General features: G+C 41.9%; 4 protein-coding genes across 4 annotated transcripts; 2 read left to right on the top strand and 2 right to left on the bottom strand.

Annotated features, from left to right (window-relative positions):
- Positions 1–873: 873 nt before the first annotated feature.
- Bfra_012319 (putative benomyl methotrexate resistance protein) lies at positions 874–2613 on the top strand (the record flags this gene model as incomplete). The annotated part of the gene is made up of 1 exon (XM_037342636.1): positions 874–2613. One exon carries the CDS (start codon positions 874–876, stop codon positions 2611–2613), a length of 1740 nt encoding a protein of 579 aa, XP_037187620.1.
- A 1542-nt stretch (positions 2614–4155) lies between these two features.
- On the top strand, positions 4156–4985 carry Bfra_012318 (uncharacterized protein; the record flags this gene model as incomplete). The annotated part of the gene is made up of 3 exons (XM_037342635.1): positions 4156–4443; positions 4511–4554; positions 4787–4985. The coding sequence occupies 3 exons, from the start codon at positions 4156–4158 to the stop codon at positions 4983–4985; spliced, it is 531 nt and encodes a 176-aa protein (XP_037187619.1).
- A 1053-nt stretch (positions 4986–6038) lies between these two features.
- On the bottom strand, positions 6039–6409 carry Bfra_012317 (uncharacterized protein; the record flags this gene model as incomplete). The annotated part of the gene is made up of 2 exons (XM_037342634.1): positions 6039–6068; positions 6140–6409. 2 exons carry the CDS (start codon positions 6407–6409, stop codon positions 6039–6041), a joined length of 300 nt encoding a protein of 99 aa, XP_037187618.1.
- Positions 6410–9747: 3338 nt separating this feature from the next.
- Bfra_012316 (uncharacterized protein) lies at positions 9748–10885 on the bottom strand (the record flags this gene model as incomplete). Its single annotated transcript, XM_037342633.1, has 4 exons — positions 9748–10077; positions 10220–10276; positions 10329–10511; positions 10571–10885. 4 exons carry the CDS (start codon positions 10883–10885, stop codon positions 9748–9750), a joined length of 885 nt encoding a protein of 294 aa, XP_037187617.1.
- Positions 10886–14133: the final 3248 nt, after the last annotated feature.

Below are 14133 nucleotides of genomic sequence, written 5' to 3'. Positions count from 1 at the left end.
TTGAGCTTGACAATACCAGAATAGCTTCAGAAAATGCAAGTGATGGATGAAATGAAGAATAAATAGAGATGTAGTAATCGAATAGGATGTGACCACGAGTTTGCGGGTTTTATATACGACCTGGGGTAACGAGAGCGGAGAGGTCTCCGTCAATATCAAGGTTCTCAGAAGCTGCTCAAGGATCCATATGAGAGTCGGCTCTTGCGGCCGACGAGAAGTTAGTCGGCCGCTTGAAGGAATTAGTCGCTCTTCAAGCGGCCCATCATTAAAGGATATAAAGGATGCAAAGTCCTTAAATCCGGAAATCATTCTTTCGCTTATGTAACCCAATTTAGTCTGACAAAGAGTGCAGAAGCTCTGACCTTGTGATGTGAGAAATAAGTTCAAGGTTGTCTCCAAGCTCCAAGCATCACCAAACATCATTATGTCCATGTTCAAAGGATCAGATTTATATTTACATTGTCATTGATAATCATGTCAATCATTTCTCGATTTCATCCCATCTAGGAGTAAATACCCCTATACCCCTTATTGAAAATGAACTGCCATTCGCCGAGTTGAAATCTCAGCTGCTAGAGAAACTCAAGACGTATCGTTATTGGCCGTAAGCTTTTATCCATTGAATGCTTTATAAGGATCGAGCCGAACTATAATCCAAAGCAGTAAAGTAAGTGATCAATGATGACGATATGACACGGCACTTTCTATCCGATTTCACTCAATCATACTCAACTCTCACTAGGAGTTAGTCTCGAAGATGCCGATTATCCACAATTATACAAAATGCCAATCTATAGACGTAGATCCCCCGCCCCCGATTCATTCTTCTTCAACAATTCTCATCGTGACAATTGTGCTGTTATTCAAGATTAGATGGATCGAATAAAGCGCGTTTTATCAAGGCCAAATGCGAAGCCATACCGCACGAAACACATCAACGATGACCAACCATACATAAATGAAAATGGCCATCTGGACTTTGGACCAGGGGATATCGAAAATCCGAAGAATTGGTCGACCGCGAGACGATGGTATATTACTGTGATATCAGTTTTGCTCGTCGTAAATGCAACTTTTGCATCGTCTAGTCCATCGGGATGTCTGACGGGAATCGAGGAAGAATTTAGTATCTCTGCCGAAGTTGCAGCGTTGGTCATCTCGGTTTTCCTCTTGGGATACTGCTTTGGACCTTTGTTTTGGGCCCCATTATCAGAGTTCTTTGGACGAAGATGGATCTTTTACATCTCGTTTACCTTGTACCTGGCATTCAATTTCCTCTGTGCTTTCGCCAATAATTTCGCAGCTCTGTTGATAGGACGATTCATAACCGGTACCATGGCCAGTTCGCCACTTTCGAATGCGCCTGGAGTCCTCGCTGATATTTGGGGTCCTGTGGAAAGAGGAAATGCAATGGCTTTGTTCTCGATGATGACCTTCGCTGGTCCAGCTTTGGGTCCTGTCATCTCTGGCTTTCTCGAATTGAAAAAAGATTGGAGGTGGAATTTTTACGTTATCTTATGGCTTGCGGGTATCACCGAACTTCTGATGTTTACTATCCCAGAGACTTTACCTTCGAAAATATTAGTAAACAAAGCTAGGAGAATAAGGGCATTGAAAATTCCAGGTTACGAAAATGTCAAGGCTCCTGTCGAAGATAGCGATCGCACATTATGGCAACTTTTCAAGGTCGCACTCATTCGACCATGGCAACTCCTTGTCGACCCGATCTCGTTCGCTGTTGCGGTTTACTTATCTGTCGTGTATGCTCTGCTGTATATGTTGTTCACCATCTATCCTATCATTTTCCAAGAGAAGCGTGGTTGGAATTCCGGGGTGGGAGAACTACCATTGATTGGTACAATTATTGGAGCCTTCATAGGAGGTGTCGCCATCTTTATGGTGTCTTCTCGCGATAGAAAGAAGTTGGAAGCTGGCCATGTTGGAGTCGCAGAGGATCGTTTACCAGTCGCAATGGCCGGTGGAATCATTTTTCCAATCACCATGTTCTGGTTCGCGTGGTCTGGAAATTATAATGAGGTTCACTGGATTGTTCCCACCCTGGGAGGGGTATTTCTCTCCACATCAATTCTTCTCATTTTTGTCGCCTATCTCAACTACTTAACCGATACATACCTGATGTATGCCGCGAGTGCTGTTGCTGCAAACACTGTTTGCAGATCGGCAGCTGGCGCCGCAGCTCCATTATTTACATCATATATGTTCGATGCTCTCGGCGTCGGTGGTGGTGGCTCACTGATCGGTGGAATCGCCATTCTTCTCGCTCCAATCCCCTTCTTATTTTATAAATATGGTGGAGCCATCCGAGAACGATCTAAATTCGCACCCACGCCTACGAAAAGACCTTCGAATGGAGAAGATGTCGGTAATGAGAAAAATGCCGGGACTGCTCAAGCCTCACCAAATAGAACGACTCAAGATAGGACCAGTATCAGCTCTGAGTCATCATCAAGTATAGCAAGCATGCCGGCTTCCCCACGTGAAGATACTTATCATCAAGAGGGATATATTGAGGAGGGAATGGGATATGGGCGAGTAGCACTCCCTAGTGATACGAGAGCACATGATGCTGGACAGCTTGCGAGCGAGAAGTAAGAAGTCGGGCTGAAAGGTAGAATGTGTAACGTGTAATTATTAGAAGTATTTTGTATGATCGTACTTAGCGCGGAGCAAATGTGGAACATCCGAAGGCATTGCGATGGCGTTTTGGCATGAAATTGATAGCGAATAATGATTTCGCAATGAGTATATGGATCTTTTTACCCCTGTGTAGTCGCTATCGTGAAGTGAGTTCGAGGAGCATTCTTGCAGGAAACGAGAAGGTCAAATACTGCTTATGCTGTGTGGTGTCAACGAGCCAGCGCCACTAATCTCTTCCATTGCCGTAGAATCTCACATCATCCATTTCCCAAAATATAGCTCGATATCATACCCACCAAGTAGTCAGACCGTACCTGCCATCTCTATCTGATTAGATCTCCGAGCTTGACCTACGAATCTCGGAAAAGTGGCACGGTGCTTGATGCCTATTTGTGGTGTCTCTTCAAGGCTCCCTGTCTAGGATAGCGCTTTTTGATGGATATTTGTCGATTATGTGTTGGTTGATATATTTCCATCGGGAATGATATGTCTTCCAGGTGGGCGTTTTCGGATATGTTGGGAGGAATAATGTGGAATTGGGATGAAGATGAGATGATGAAAGCCTGTTTAGCTGGTTTTTTGTGTCGGATCGATATTGCACTTTTGAATTCGTGATTTGGGCGTGAGTTGACTTGTGAGATGGTTGTGTAGATGCTGTATTGGTATTTTCCGCTGGGATAATTTCGACGCGACTTCCTTTTGGGAAAAGGGATTTTGAGACCTTGATTCATTGCGATACTTATCAGGCAGTATCTCGCTCTGTATCCTACTCATTCCGTGTCTGGGATTTGGTCGATTGAAAGTTGGATGTTGGGTTGGTATGCGGGATTTCTGGATATTTGGATGAGTGGTGGAAGTCTAGTTTCGAGGTCGAGAGTGGATGGTAGTTGGTATAAGGGATAGTTGGGATGGGGGGCTTAGCTCCGTGTATATCTGTCTGGGGAGTGTGGGACTGCTGAGAAGGATGTTGGGATTTGGACAAAGATTGGGGGTTGATGAGAGTTATGAGGATGTTAGCTCTCTTGTGTGGCTTTGTGTTGGTTTTGTTGGATTTTTTTGGGTGGATAAATTCTTACTGATTGAGATACGACGGAGGAGGAATTTTCAAGAATCTATCTGAGCACTTAGTATTGGTATACTAGATTGTCCCGCCTTCGAACATTACGATGCTTTACAATATTACCTCACCTCGAGTAAATTGTATGACCGGTCTAATCGGACATAAAGATCTTGAGGTCAGATTCAATTTGGCGGGGGATTGAGTGATTTGGAGATGGCGCGGCTAAATTTATGAGCCTCTTGTTCTTGCATTGAATGTATTCCATACAACGTTGTATTAATTCACCGGTGTGTATTGGAAACGAATAGTTATCGCAATGCTCTCAGCCGATTTCGCACCCTTGAAAAATTCCCATAACACCTTCTCAACCATAAAGCAAGCAATCTCAATCAATCTCGATCAATCTCGATCAATCTCCATAACACAAACTATTCGCAATGTCTTCGCCCGAAGAAATCTTCAAATCCCTAGCTGGCAAGGTCAACCAACTTCGTGGACTCTACGGCTTCGATAAGGTCAAATATTTCACATCTCCGTCTCACGAAGATGTCTTTCTGCATTTGTCCAACCAGGAAGGTAGAGATTGTGGAGTTACTGCACATATGGGGTTGAAAGATGGCTGCTTCGGAATTAGGAGCTGTCCAGTATTTCATAATCGAGTCGATCTGCTTGGGAGACGGGAATCGAAAGCTGATCTGTCTTCTCAAGTCATCAAATGGTTTCAGGTATGTCAATGAAACAACCGGCTAGGTATCTTGGGATCGTAATCTTATGCTGACGGATAATCTTTAGGACAATAGCGCGAAGCTACACTTTAGTCATAAAGAGGAAAAACTGTATATTAGTCTAAAAGCAAAGATACAATCATCAGAATATCAAGACTAGCAATTTGCGGACGAATATGAAACTTTCATCAACATTGATGCTAGAATCTGCGGTCATCTTGTGTCAAAAGATCGAATTGGGTCGTTGTTTCTGGAACCATATCGGAATCTGGTATATCTAATTAAATAGCACAGGTAACTCAATTACTCCCAGTATTTTGTTTTTGTTTCTATGTTTTACAAGGCTAACACGTCGTTCGAACTTGTCACAGCTGGATACCACCGACAACAATAATGGACGCGGAATGAAGAGGGTTAGAGAGGAAGATACGGACACGCCTGATGGCGATGTAGATGTGCCACGAAAGTTAAGCAAACAAGGAAGAAAGAGAGCGGCAAGGAGATCGAAAGTAATGGCGATACTGGCGGATTCCCAAGGTTAATTCATGCAAAAGTCATCATGGGGTTTCGACACCAGGGTCTCCGGATCTCTTAGTGTGATTCTTCTGTTAGCTTGAGGTGATTGATGTCACTCCGCTCTCTAAACTATCGCTACGATATGAGTTGACAGTTTCATGATAAAGCCGATGTTTGGTCGATGAATAGTTTTGCGATAGTAAAATATTTTGCAAATTCAAGGTCAACTGGCGCGGCGAGGGTCACATTTATAGCATATACTTCAAGATTCTATCAAATCCCCTTTTGGAACATTGAAGAGCCTTATGTTTATTTCCTATAAGCACTTGTATCACAAATAAAAGCTCTTTCTCTTCATCAATCTTCTTACTGTGGTGTCCTACTTGAATTACGATATTTCCCCTTTCATACTTCGGATAATATCACAATCCGGAGTTTACCCGCGCTTCCCACACAGCAAGCGATGTGTAATCTATGAGCACTCTACCGGTTTGATATTCTATACGATTATATCTTGTGAATGGAATTCTTTGCTGTGCTAATTCATGAGTTGAGGTTCAGAGTTTGTTCTCATTTCTGAATCTTGTCTTGGAGAATGCTGCGGACATTAGCAGTACGGAAATATTGAGATTACCTATGCTGGGTTTATTTTTTCCCTCTCAATTAGGCACTGCACAATAAAATGTTAAGATTTAATGATGCTATTGGATCACAAGGTACTTTATTCGCGGCACTGAAAATAATCTACAAGAGCATGCACAGTTGTCTTTCACGTGGGCTTTAAAACGTTAGACGAATTATGGGATTGGGTAGTATTGATATTCCTATTATCCTAAAAGAAGTCTTTCAACTGAAAAGACTATGAGATCCCCTCATTCAACAGTGACAGTTGATATTTTGATTGATTTTAACTCCGCAACCCCTTGCTTTCAGACCAAACATCAATTAGTCGACTGAATTTCCTCAAATTCCGCCACATGGCACGAGAACCACTGATCGTAATTCTGGGCTTCTCCCAAAGCTGCACTTCGGCTGTGACCTTCTACATCACCGCGAGTAATTTAGGCTTGTTGAATCGCTTATTGCAAAAGATCTTTAGCTTCCATGTCCTGCATATGTCTATGTTAGTACAATATTATTCCTCAAATTATAGCTAAAGCTGTGGATTGTGAAAGCTTACCTTGAACCATTCAACAAGCTTGACGCGAGCATTGACAATTGCATCGTCTTGTCTATAGAAAGCGCCATTTTCATCGCTTCTAAATTTAGGAGAGTCTTCAAAGATAGAGAGGCTGCCATGGACATTCATAACGGCGGTATGGATATTTCGATCGGTGTAATGGATAGTATCGGGAGCATCAGTGAGGTTGAGACTGATAACGATTCTGTACTGGGATCGAAAGTAATCTTCTTCTCTGAGCAAGTTGTCGTAATGCTTTGGGCACATCATATTTGCAGTTGTATGATGGCGAGAAGTGTTTGAAGTTTGAAGGTTTGAAGGTTTGAAGTGGTGATTTGGTGGAGAGGTAACTTGTTTGATGATTTTAGATTCTTGGTGTCTTTGGAAGTTGGATTGAGGATTAAACTGTAAGTTAGGAGATTTAGAAGTTGTTGGAGAGCAGCAATGTTAGATACTTAAGTACCCAGCGGAAGGAGCTTCTAAACTGATGAAAACTAGGCCGGCGCCGTATCTACACATACACCGTACTGGAATACAAAGATTGACAGAAGTACGGCCAAATGAGATGAATATGAATCATCTTGGTACGGTCATACTGTACCAAGAATATGATGTAGATACAGGGTCGCGCTGTCGTTGATTCACGCTTCAAGATTGTGTATCTTGACCAAAGTCGAAGCAAGGACATTCACATCATGAGATATGTTCGATGTAGATGTCCTCATCATTTTCTTAATACTGGGTAAATGAATATCCATATGAGAGAATTCTGATTGTGAGAGTGACAGAGTAAAACTACTTGAATTAGCCATAATGCTTCATTCAAATAATCAGACTAGAATAGACGTAGCTATCATCGCCGCTGTATTCCTCAAGACTTTCTTGCCGGACTCCTTACAGAATGCGTATCTATTTGAATCAGGTAGCAATTAAAATCAATTTCGGAACTACCTTGTGGAATTCTTTCAAATTTTCATGCGAATGCCGCATTTCTTCCTGCATTATAGTCAACTTCTGTTGTGTTACTCGACATCAGATTCGTTAAATTGCGGGGTAGAATTAATTAAAATGGGGCACGGCTATAAGCGAGCGTGGACGAGACGAGAACAACGACGTCGGTCAGCTGAAAGTCATCATTGGCGTTGACCACCACATCAGTAAGACTACTACAACATTGTTCCTCCAGTTATGTGAACAAATGGACCACCGTACAGAAATCTGGCGGAGATCTTTGGGCTGTTCACCATTTTGACCGTTTCAGATTAGTTGATTACATGGCAATCAATTGTCATGAGCGTAATCGATTTATCTCTGACACCGTAGTATCTGATTCATACGTCCAATTTCCCCTTGTATACGGTCTATCGAATTGTACTATTCGTAAGAGCGTACCTAGGTACTCAGGGCAAGTATCATCTAATGAACTAATGAAAATACTCCGCCACCGCTCTTCCACCCTGGCCGTACTAGAATGGGCAGAAGTACGGCGAGAATAATTGAACGTAAACCCCACTTAGATCTACGGTGGATCGGAAGGTGATTTTAGTATAGCTTTAAATCAAATCTCAGTGTGGGTCACCTTGACAAAAGACAAAGACAATCACACCACCATGAGATGTCAAGTTTGGGCCTTTGGTGAAGCGTTTCCGCGTGTATGAATCTTCACAACTCTTGGTGACGACTAATTCAAATATAATTGATGCGTTAAAACCTAAAGTCATATCCAAAACCGCATCATGTAGCCCAGTATCCTTTTGGAACCGAGTAGGTTCAAAAAATAGTTAGAATCACCCGTTGCATCAAGATTTGAGGGCATCAAGCGTTGGGAGCAAAGAACTTTGATGGTTGTCAGTGAGAATGACATTTAGTGATGAGCACCCAGAATAATTTTATGCCTCTGATTGAAGCTAAGTTCCTTCCTCAAGATGATCCCTTTTGTAGAGTGTCTAACTCGAATTTTTTATGTCATTCACGTGGATGTTTTCGGAGAATAAAATAATTCAGGTGAAGTATCATGACTTTAGAATACTTTAATTGCTTCAACTAAATACCATTCCTGTCATCAACTTCGAGAAAACTATTTCACAATATTAAAAATCTCTCTTGTAATAAGATTATGGCAACAAAGCGCGGAAACAGATTCGGATTCATTATGTCGAATGTAGAGAAATTATTGCTACCTCGCTTCTTGGTAGTGTTAATATTGAATTAATGCAGTCGTGGCTCGAGGTGAGCATGGAAATTTTACACGGGATTTAACACCAAACATCCGACCAAGACTTCTCAGTACATCACTTTCTTATAAACTGCAAAGCCTGCCTGCATGGATGGACTCTATTTGTGGAACAGGAGACGGCACAGATCCGAGTCAACTAGAGTTTGAAAATGTTGGATCTAATGAACTTAGCAAGTTCGTCAATTTTTCTCTAAAGTTGTACGGCTGGGATGTACAAGGCTGGGCTTCGGACAATCTTGACTTCATTGGAACAGATCCTGCTTTGTTTTTCAATCAGTTGTTTCACGTAGCTGCTGTTTTTAAGAACGGGCCCACAAGTCCTGCTGTCTTTGAGGCAATTGAAGCAACCAGAAGATTATGTCAGGAACACCCATATCCGTAGGAACTGGCGGAACTGATGCAATGAAATCATCCCACCAGACGTCAGCTATGGCCTCTTCGTCATCTGATATGGCCTCTCAATCACTTCAACCTCCACCAAAGCAAGCCTTCCACTTTGATTGGCAGCGTAGTCTCTCAGGCTCCAAGTCAGCAGCTCCATCAGAACAAACCTCCACTTTCAAATGGCAATCCAGTTACACAGGCTCCGAGTTATCGACTCCTTCCAGCAGCTCTTCTTCTAAAAAATCAAAGAAGAACGGCACAACTCTACCCAACCCAGCCAATACCGATGACAGACCGATCCTCGCTCGTGGAAAGTGTGTCAAATGCCCCCGCCCCCGCCCTGGATACAAAATACATCACGATGGCAAAATACTTTGCCTAGAATGTAGAACCGGACCCTTTTAATCGATACAACAATCTGATTTTATCTCTCGTTTTTCTGCTGCACGGGAATTCCGATCTTCATCGTACTATTAGATATTACTTTCTCGATCGTGTGATCAGCAAAATTTCCTCCGGTGGCAATCTTCCTCTTCATGGACAGATATTTGCGGTATTTTGATGTTCAGAGTCTATGTTTCATTACTTCATTTTGTTTTCATTGTTCGTTGCGTCTTTTGAGATCTGAAGATAGTGTGGAGATTGTATTTCATCATGATTTGCCAGGGAGGGGATATTGACTATGTTCAATAGATGGTACGCTGGTTGGATGGCGATGAATAAGTGATGATGTTGAGTGGTATTAAAAGGTCACAAAAAATCATATCAAAGGTAGATACAGAGGCAGATCAAGCTAAAGTTACAAGTTGTTAATGTGGATGAGAATGATGAGCAGGTTATACCATGGGCGAACAAATACACTATGGTAGCGAAAACGATAGTTTAGATAGATTACTACCCAAAAAAATCTAAAAAAAGTTAAAATGAATGTTGAATGATTGCCGTTAAGACTTTTGGTGACTTTCGTAACAATGCTGGAACTCTTGGTTTAGTAGAAGTCATCGTGCATTTGTATGCGATGATGATGACTTTGGAACGGATCATGCAACCACAACCGTACACCCAGTAATGGAATTGACGAATGATATATTTGAAACTTGAACGTCTCATCTTCAAGCGGCTTCGAATAGACAGTGGAGGTACCGGCTGCTGTAGTAATAATGTTTCGATCGCTACTGTTGTTCACCAAGTCCATGCCATCATCGTCTCCGTCGCCTGTAAGTCTCTTTCTCTTGCCCAAAGATTGCTTTTTCAATAGCGTAAAGCTCCTGGCGTCGAGACTCTTTGCTTTAACCTCCTTCGAACTCTTCCGCTTCTTCTTTCAAGAATAGTCGAAGTCCATGTCATCATTCGCATCGAGCTTGACATATTTTTCAGGGCGGAGAGCTTGTGCTGCTTCAAACTTGAGTTCCTTAGTCTCAGTCTGTGCCATTTGACGAGTGAAAACATGGGGGACTTACGGCAGCAAGTCTCATTTCAGGGTTGCTCACTTTATTGGAAAGTACTTCATGTAGAACCTAGAGATGTATCTGATTAGTTGTGTCATCAAGTCTTGGTTAACACGCTTACAGGACCAAGGATTTCTCCGCCCTCAGTTGACGTTGCCAAGCGCAAACGATGCTCAATATAAGCGCAATAGTTGTCGGTCTCTTCTGCAGGTATACCTTGGATAATCTTAACCATATTTTCGTAAGCCTCCACAAACGCCTCTTCTTCTTTTGCGCCCGGAATCCATACTGGGTCCGGATTTTTCTGCAAGTAAATATGTTAGCTTGAGTCTTTTCTATATCACGATGTCATGCAGAACTTACTTCCCAGAAGCGCCATGCTTTTTCAGCTAGACATTGCTTCAAATTCAGGACGTCTTTAGGGCTGGATGATGAAATATATTTACGCCAAATGCACATATCATGAGCGATGTAACCACCACGAATATTCAATGATCCAAACATTTTATCGTCTTCTGAGAAGAATTTCCATTGCTTTCGAAGGCCTTCGTCCAAAATCTTTCGATCAAGTGTCCTCAAAACAATTTTCTGAGTAAAAGCATATTTTGATTCTGATTCTGACTTGTTTGATGCAGTCTGCGGCTTCTGCGAGGCCAAACCATTTAGTCGCGGGTTCATTTTCGTTCAGGTGCAGCCTTTTGTTCCTGAATGGCTAATTAACAGAAGTAGAGATTTTCAATAATCCGTCGTAACTGGTTAAACCAAAAGCTTGTAAATCTCTTCGACCTCGTTGCCAAAATATGAAGCTGAAGAAAATACTACTATAACGTGGTTAGACAAGGTATAAAACTTATAGAGCTACTACTATCCCATGACCCAAGAAGAGATTTCGATTTTGACCACTAGAGTGTGATGTCGTATATATGAGTGAGTTTTCTAGGCCAAATGTGCCAACAATTCAATAAAAAAGTGTCAGCTACTCTTGTGTTTGACTGTTGACGACTGGCTAGAAATGCCGTTATGTGAGTTTTGTTTAGATTTCAATTCACTTACAATTTCACGCCGGTCAGTTCACGCCTGATAATTCACATGAATTAATTGGGCATTGTCGTTCCAAAAATCTTGAAGACTATAATCTGATCTACTCAGAGCAAATCTACCTCAGCAGAAGAAGAATGAAGAAATGGCTAAAATGAAGCTATTATCACTTGTCAGATGCCCGAAGCGTTCAGCAACGGACCACATATGCGCTGTCCGGATCAAGTGATCCATCGACCTTGAACGAGATGAGATGAAGATCTTGGTATGCTGTCGGAAGAACTGAACCTGTCAAAAATAGAATATATGCACCATTATTCACTAAGAATATTTACCAGTTCGTGCGTTCTTTGCATATAGAAGGTTCATATGGTCTTTCGTTCGACAAGTCTAGGGCCTCGAGCTTATTTTCATTCTCCTCAATCCTGCGTTTGGTCTTCAGATTGTCTGATTCCTCTTTCTGGACAGCTATATGGCTATCATCTATCAAAATTGAAAGAACAAGCTTTGAACGAGAAACATCTGCATTCACTTCATCGTTTCATATCAAAAAAATCCACCTTTGTCAAAGACCGCTTTCTATTCGTATAGCATTAGGCCTCGAACACAGTTTTATAATATAGTAGAACCTACCTTGAGCCACGCGATAGCCTGATTTACAACACCATTGACTGCAATTCCTTCGAGCTGATATCCCTTACTGAAAATCCCTATGCGAACTTGATCATCACCTCAAGATACAGACTCGGTTTCTACATGCTCTCTGATTCTGATATCAGCACGATCTATCATTTCGGAGTGACAGGCTACTAAAAGCTGTATTCACCTCATCATTCATGATCCAATTTCAAGTTCCTCGCATATTCTATCCAGTGTTTCTAGAAGGTTATCCGGATATACTACGAAGAACTTTTGTGGCAGAAGATAGGGGCCAGACGCGTTAGTCTGATTCTCTGCTATGATTGCTGTTTCCTATTGAGATAGACAGAAGGTACTAGGAATGATCGAGGTAGCAGATAAGACTTGGAGAATTTTCGTGTTGTGGTTGGAGATGGATTTTTCGTGGGTCAAAATGATGTGAAAGAGGGCAAGAAAAGAATACTTCACGTGCACTGATTTACTCCCATGAATTTACATACATGATTCACGATGGTTACGCACTGGCAATCTCTTTGATTGGTTTACCTGATCGGTAGAAACAGCCGTAAATGCATACATTAGCTGTCAGATCCTTAGTGAAGTTGAGAGATACAATCTGAGGTTTCCTCGTCTGGATTCTCTTTCGCTTCATCTTAACGACAAGTGACGACTAGACTAATAAGAATCCGTGGCGTTTCATTCTTGCCTGAGTTCCAATTCCAAGAGAATGACAGAATGAGCCAGATTATGCCCAACAATTAATCCACATAAAAGAGAAGCGATAAAAGTTTGAACCGCCTGATCTTCGGAATCCTGCTTCGTAGCATAACTAGAGCTAGTAGTCATGAGTATAAAATCAAGTGCTGGTAGTAAGCTTACAGGGTAAGTTCACTCTTATTCTAATAGTCGCAATTTCGACAGCGCTCAGAGACGAGGAAACCTCTTAATGTGGTAAGTCATAGGTTCGGAACAATGCATACCAACAATGCAAGGTCGGTTATTAGAAATACCATACCGAAAACTGCTTTATGAGAGGGAGTACCATCGTATACTGCTGTACTTAATCACTGTGCACCTCCTTCTATCTCTCTCCACCATCCAAGAATGCTAATCAAACTCTATCAAGACTTTGAAACGACGATATTCCTATATCAAGGACTCGTAGCGCATGTTAGTCTCACATGTACAACTAGAGCAACTCTCTACACTTACTATCTCCCCAATCAATTCAATGCATTTTGCTAGTCCCGTCTTAAGTCATAACCTCAATATCACGAAGAGGTACACCGGCAACTACTCCAATCATACTAATAGCATAACACAGCACCCAGCGTAGTCAATCCTTTGCGAGTATCCCCAGCTAGCTTCTCAAGCATTGAGATAGATACATATATCCTCATGACAGCCATGAAAAGACAAAGTTTTAGCTAACTATAAAACAACACGACAATTTAGTCCCATCTGAACCTACAATATCACAACGAAGGAATCTCGGTCATGAGACATTGGAAAGGGCTTCTAATTCCTAAATATTCGCAGTGTAAGAAGTTAAGTAGCAATACGGAAAGCATCATGAGCACCAGAGCCATGACAGCAGCCTTCGAACTCGGTATCAGGTACCAAACCCAGATTGAATTCGGCATTTCTTGCTCATGGGTTTGTGGAGTTTTTTCTTGCGACAAGCTCACCATCTGAAACTTCCTTTTCTCCATTTCTGTTTTCGTTATCATACCCGCTTTACTTCTCAATGCTTAACGATCCGAAATTTGCAGGACAGTGCAATGTCGAAACTTCTTGGGGTCAAGCCATCTTCTTCAACCAGAGGTAGTATTGAGCGTGTATTCATCTTCAATATTATATGTGTATGTGTTGAAGATTGCTGCAAGTCATGGTTGAGGAACACCTGGAAGAATTGAATGCTTGTCGTCTACGAAGGGGAATACGCATGGTATTTATTAGACCTTTGTGCCTTTTCTGCTGACATAATTGCTGTGCTTCAATTGGTGGCAGCTGTGTGAAGAAAGCCGATGTATAATGTGATCAGGTGGAAGGGAAAAAAGCGATAGTGTCTAAGATTTGTGATACTGAATTGTTGGGAAGAATTGTGAAGGGATGGGCGAAATCGACTACGGCGATGAGCGACACTCGCATCGGAGATTCAGGTTCAAATTTATTCTCATCAATTTACCGCCATATCGCACTAGCGGTTCCAGAAAGATTGTTTATTTCAAGATGAGACTATCCGAGAT

This window comes from Botrytis fragariae, assembly GCF_013461495.1.
Source record: "Botrytis fragariae strain BVB16 chromosome Unknown tig00000270, whole genome shotgun sequence".
NCBI classification, from domain to species: domain Eukaryota; kingdom Fungi; phylum Ascomycota; class Leotiomycetes; order Helotiales; family Sclerotiniaceae; genus Botrytis; species Botrytis fragariae.
Note: the sequence above shows the minus strand (reverse complement) of the source record. Positions and strands in the feature narration are given on the sequence as shown.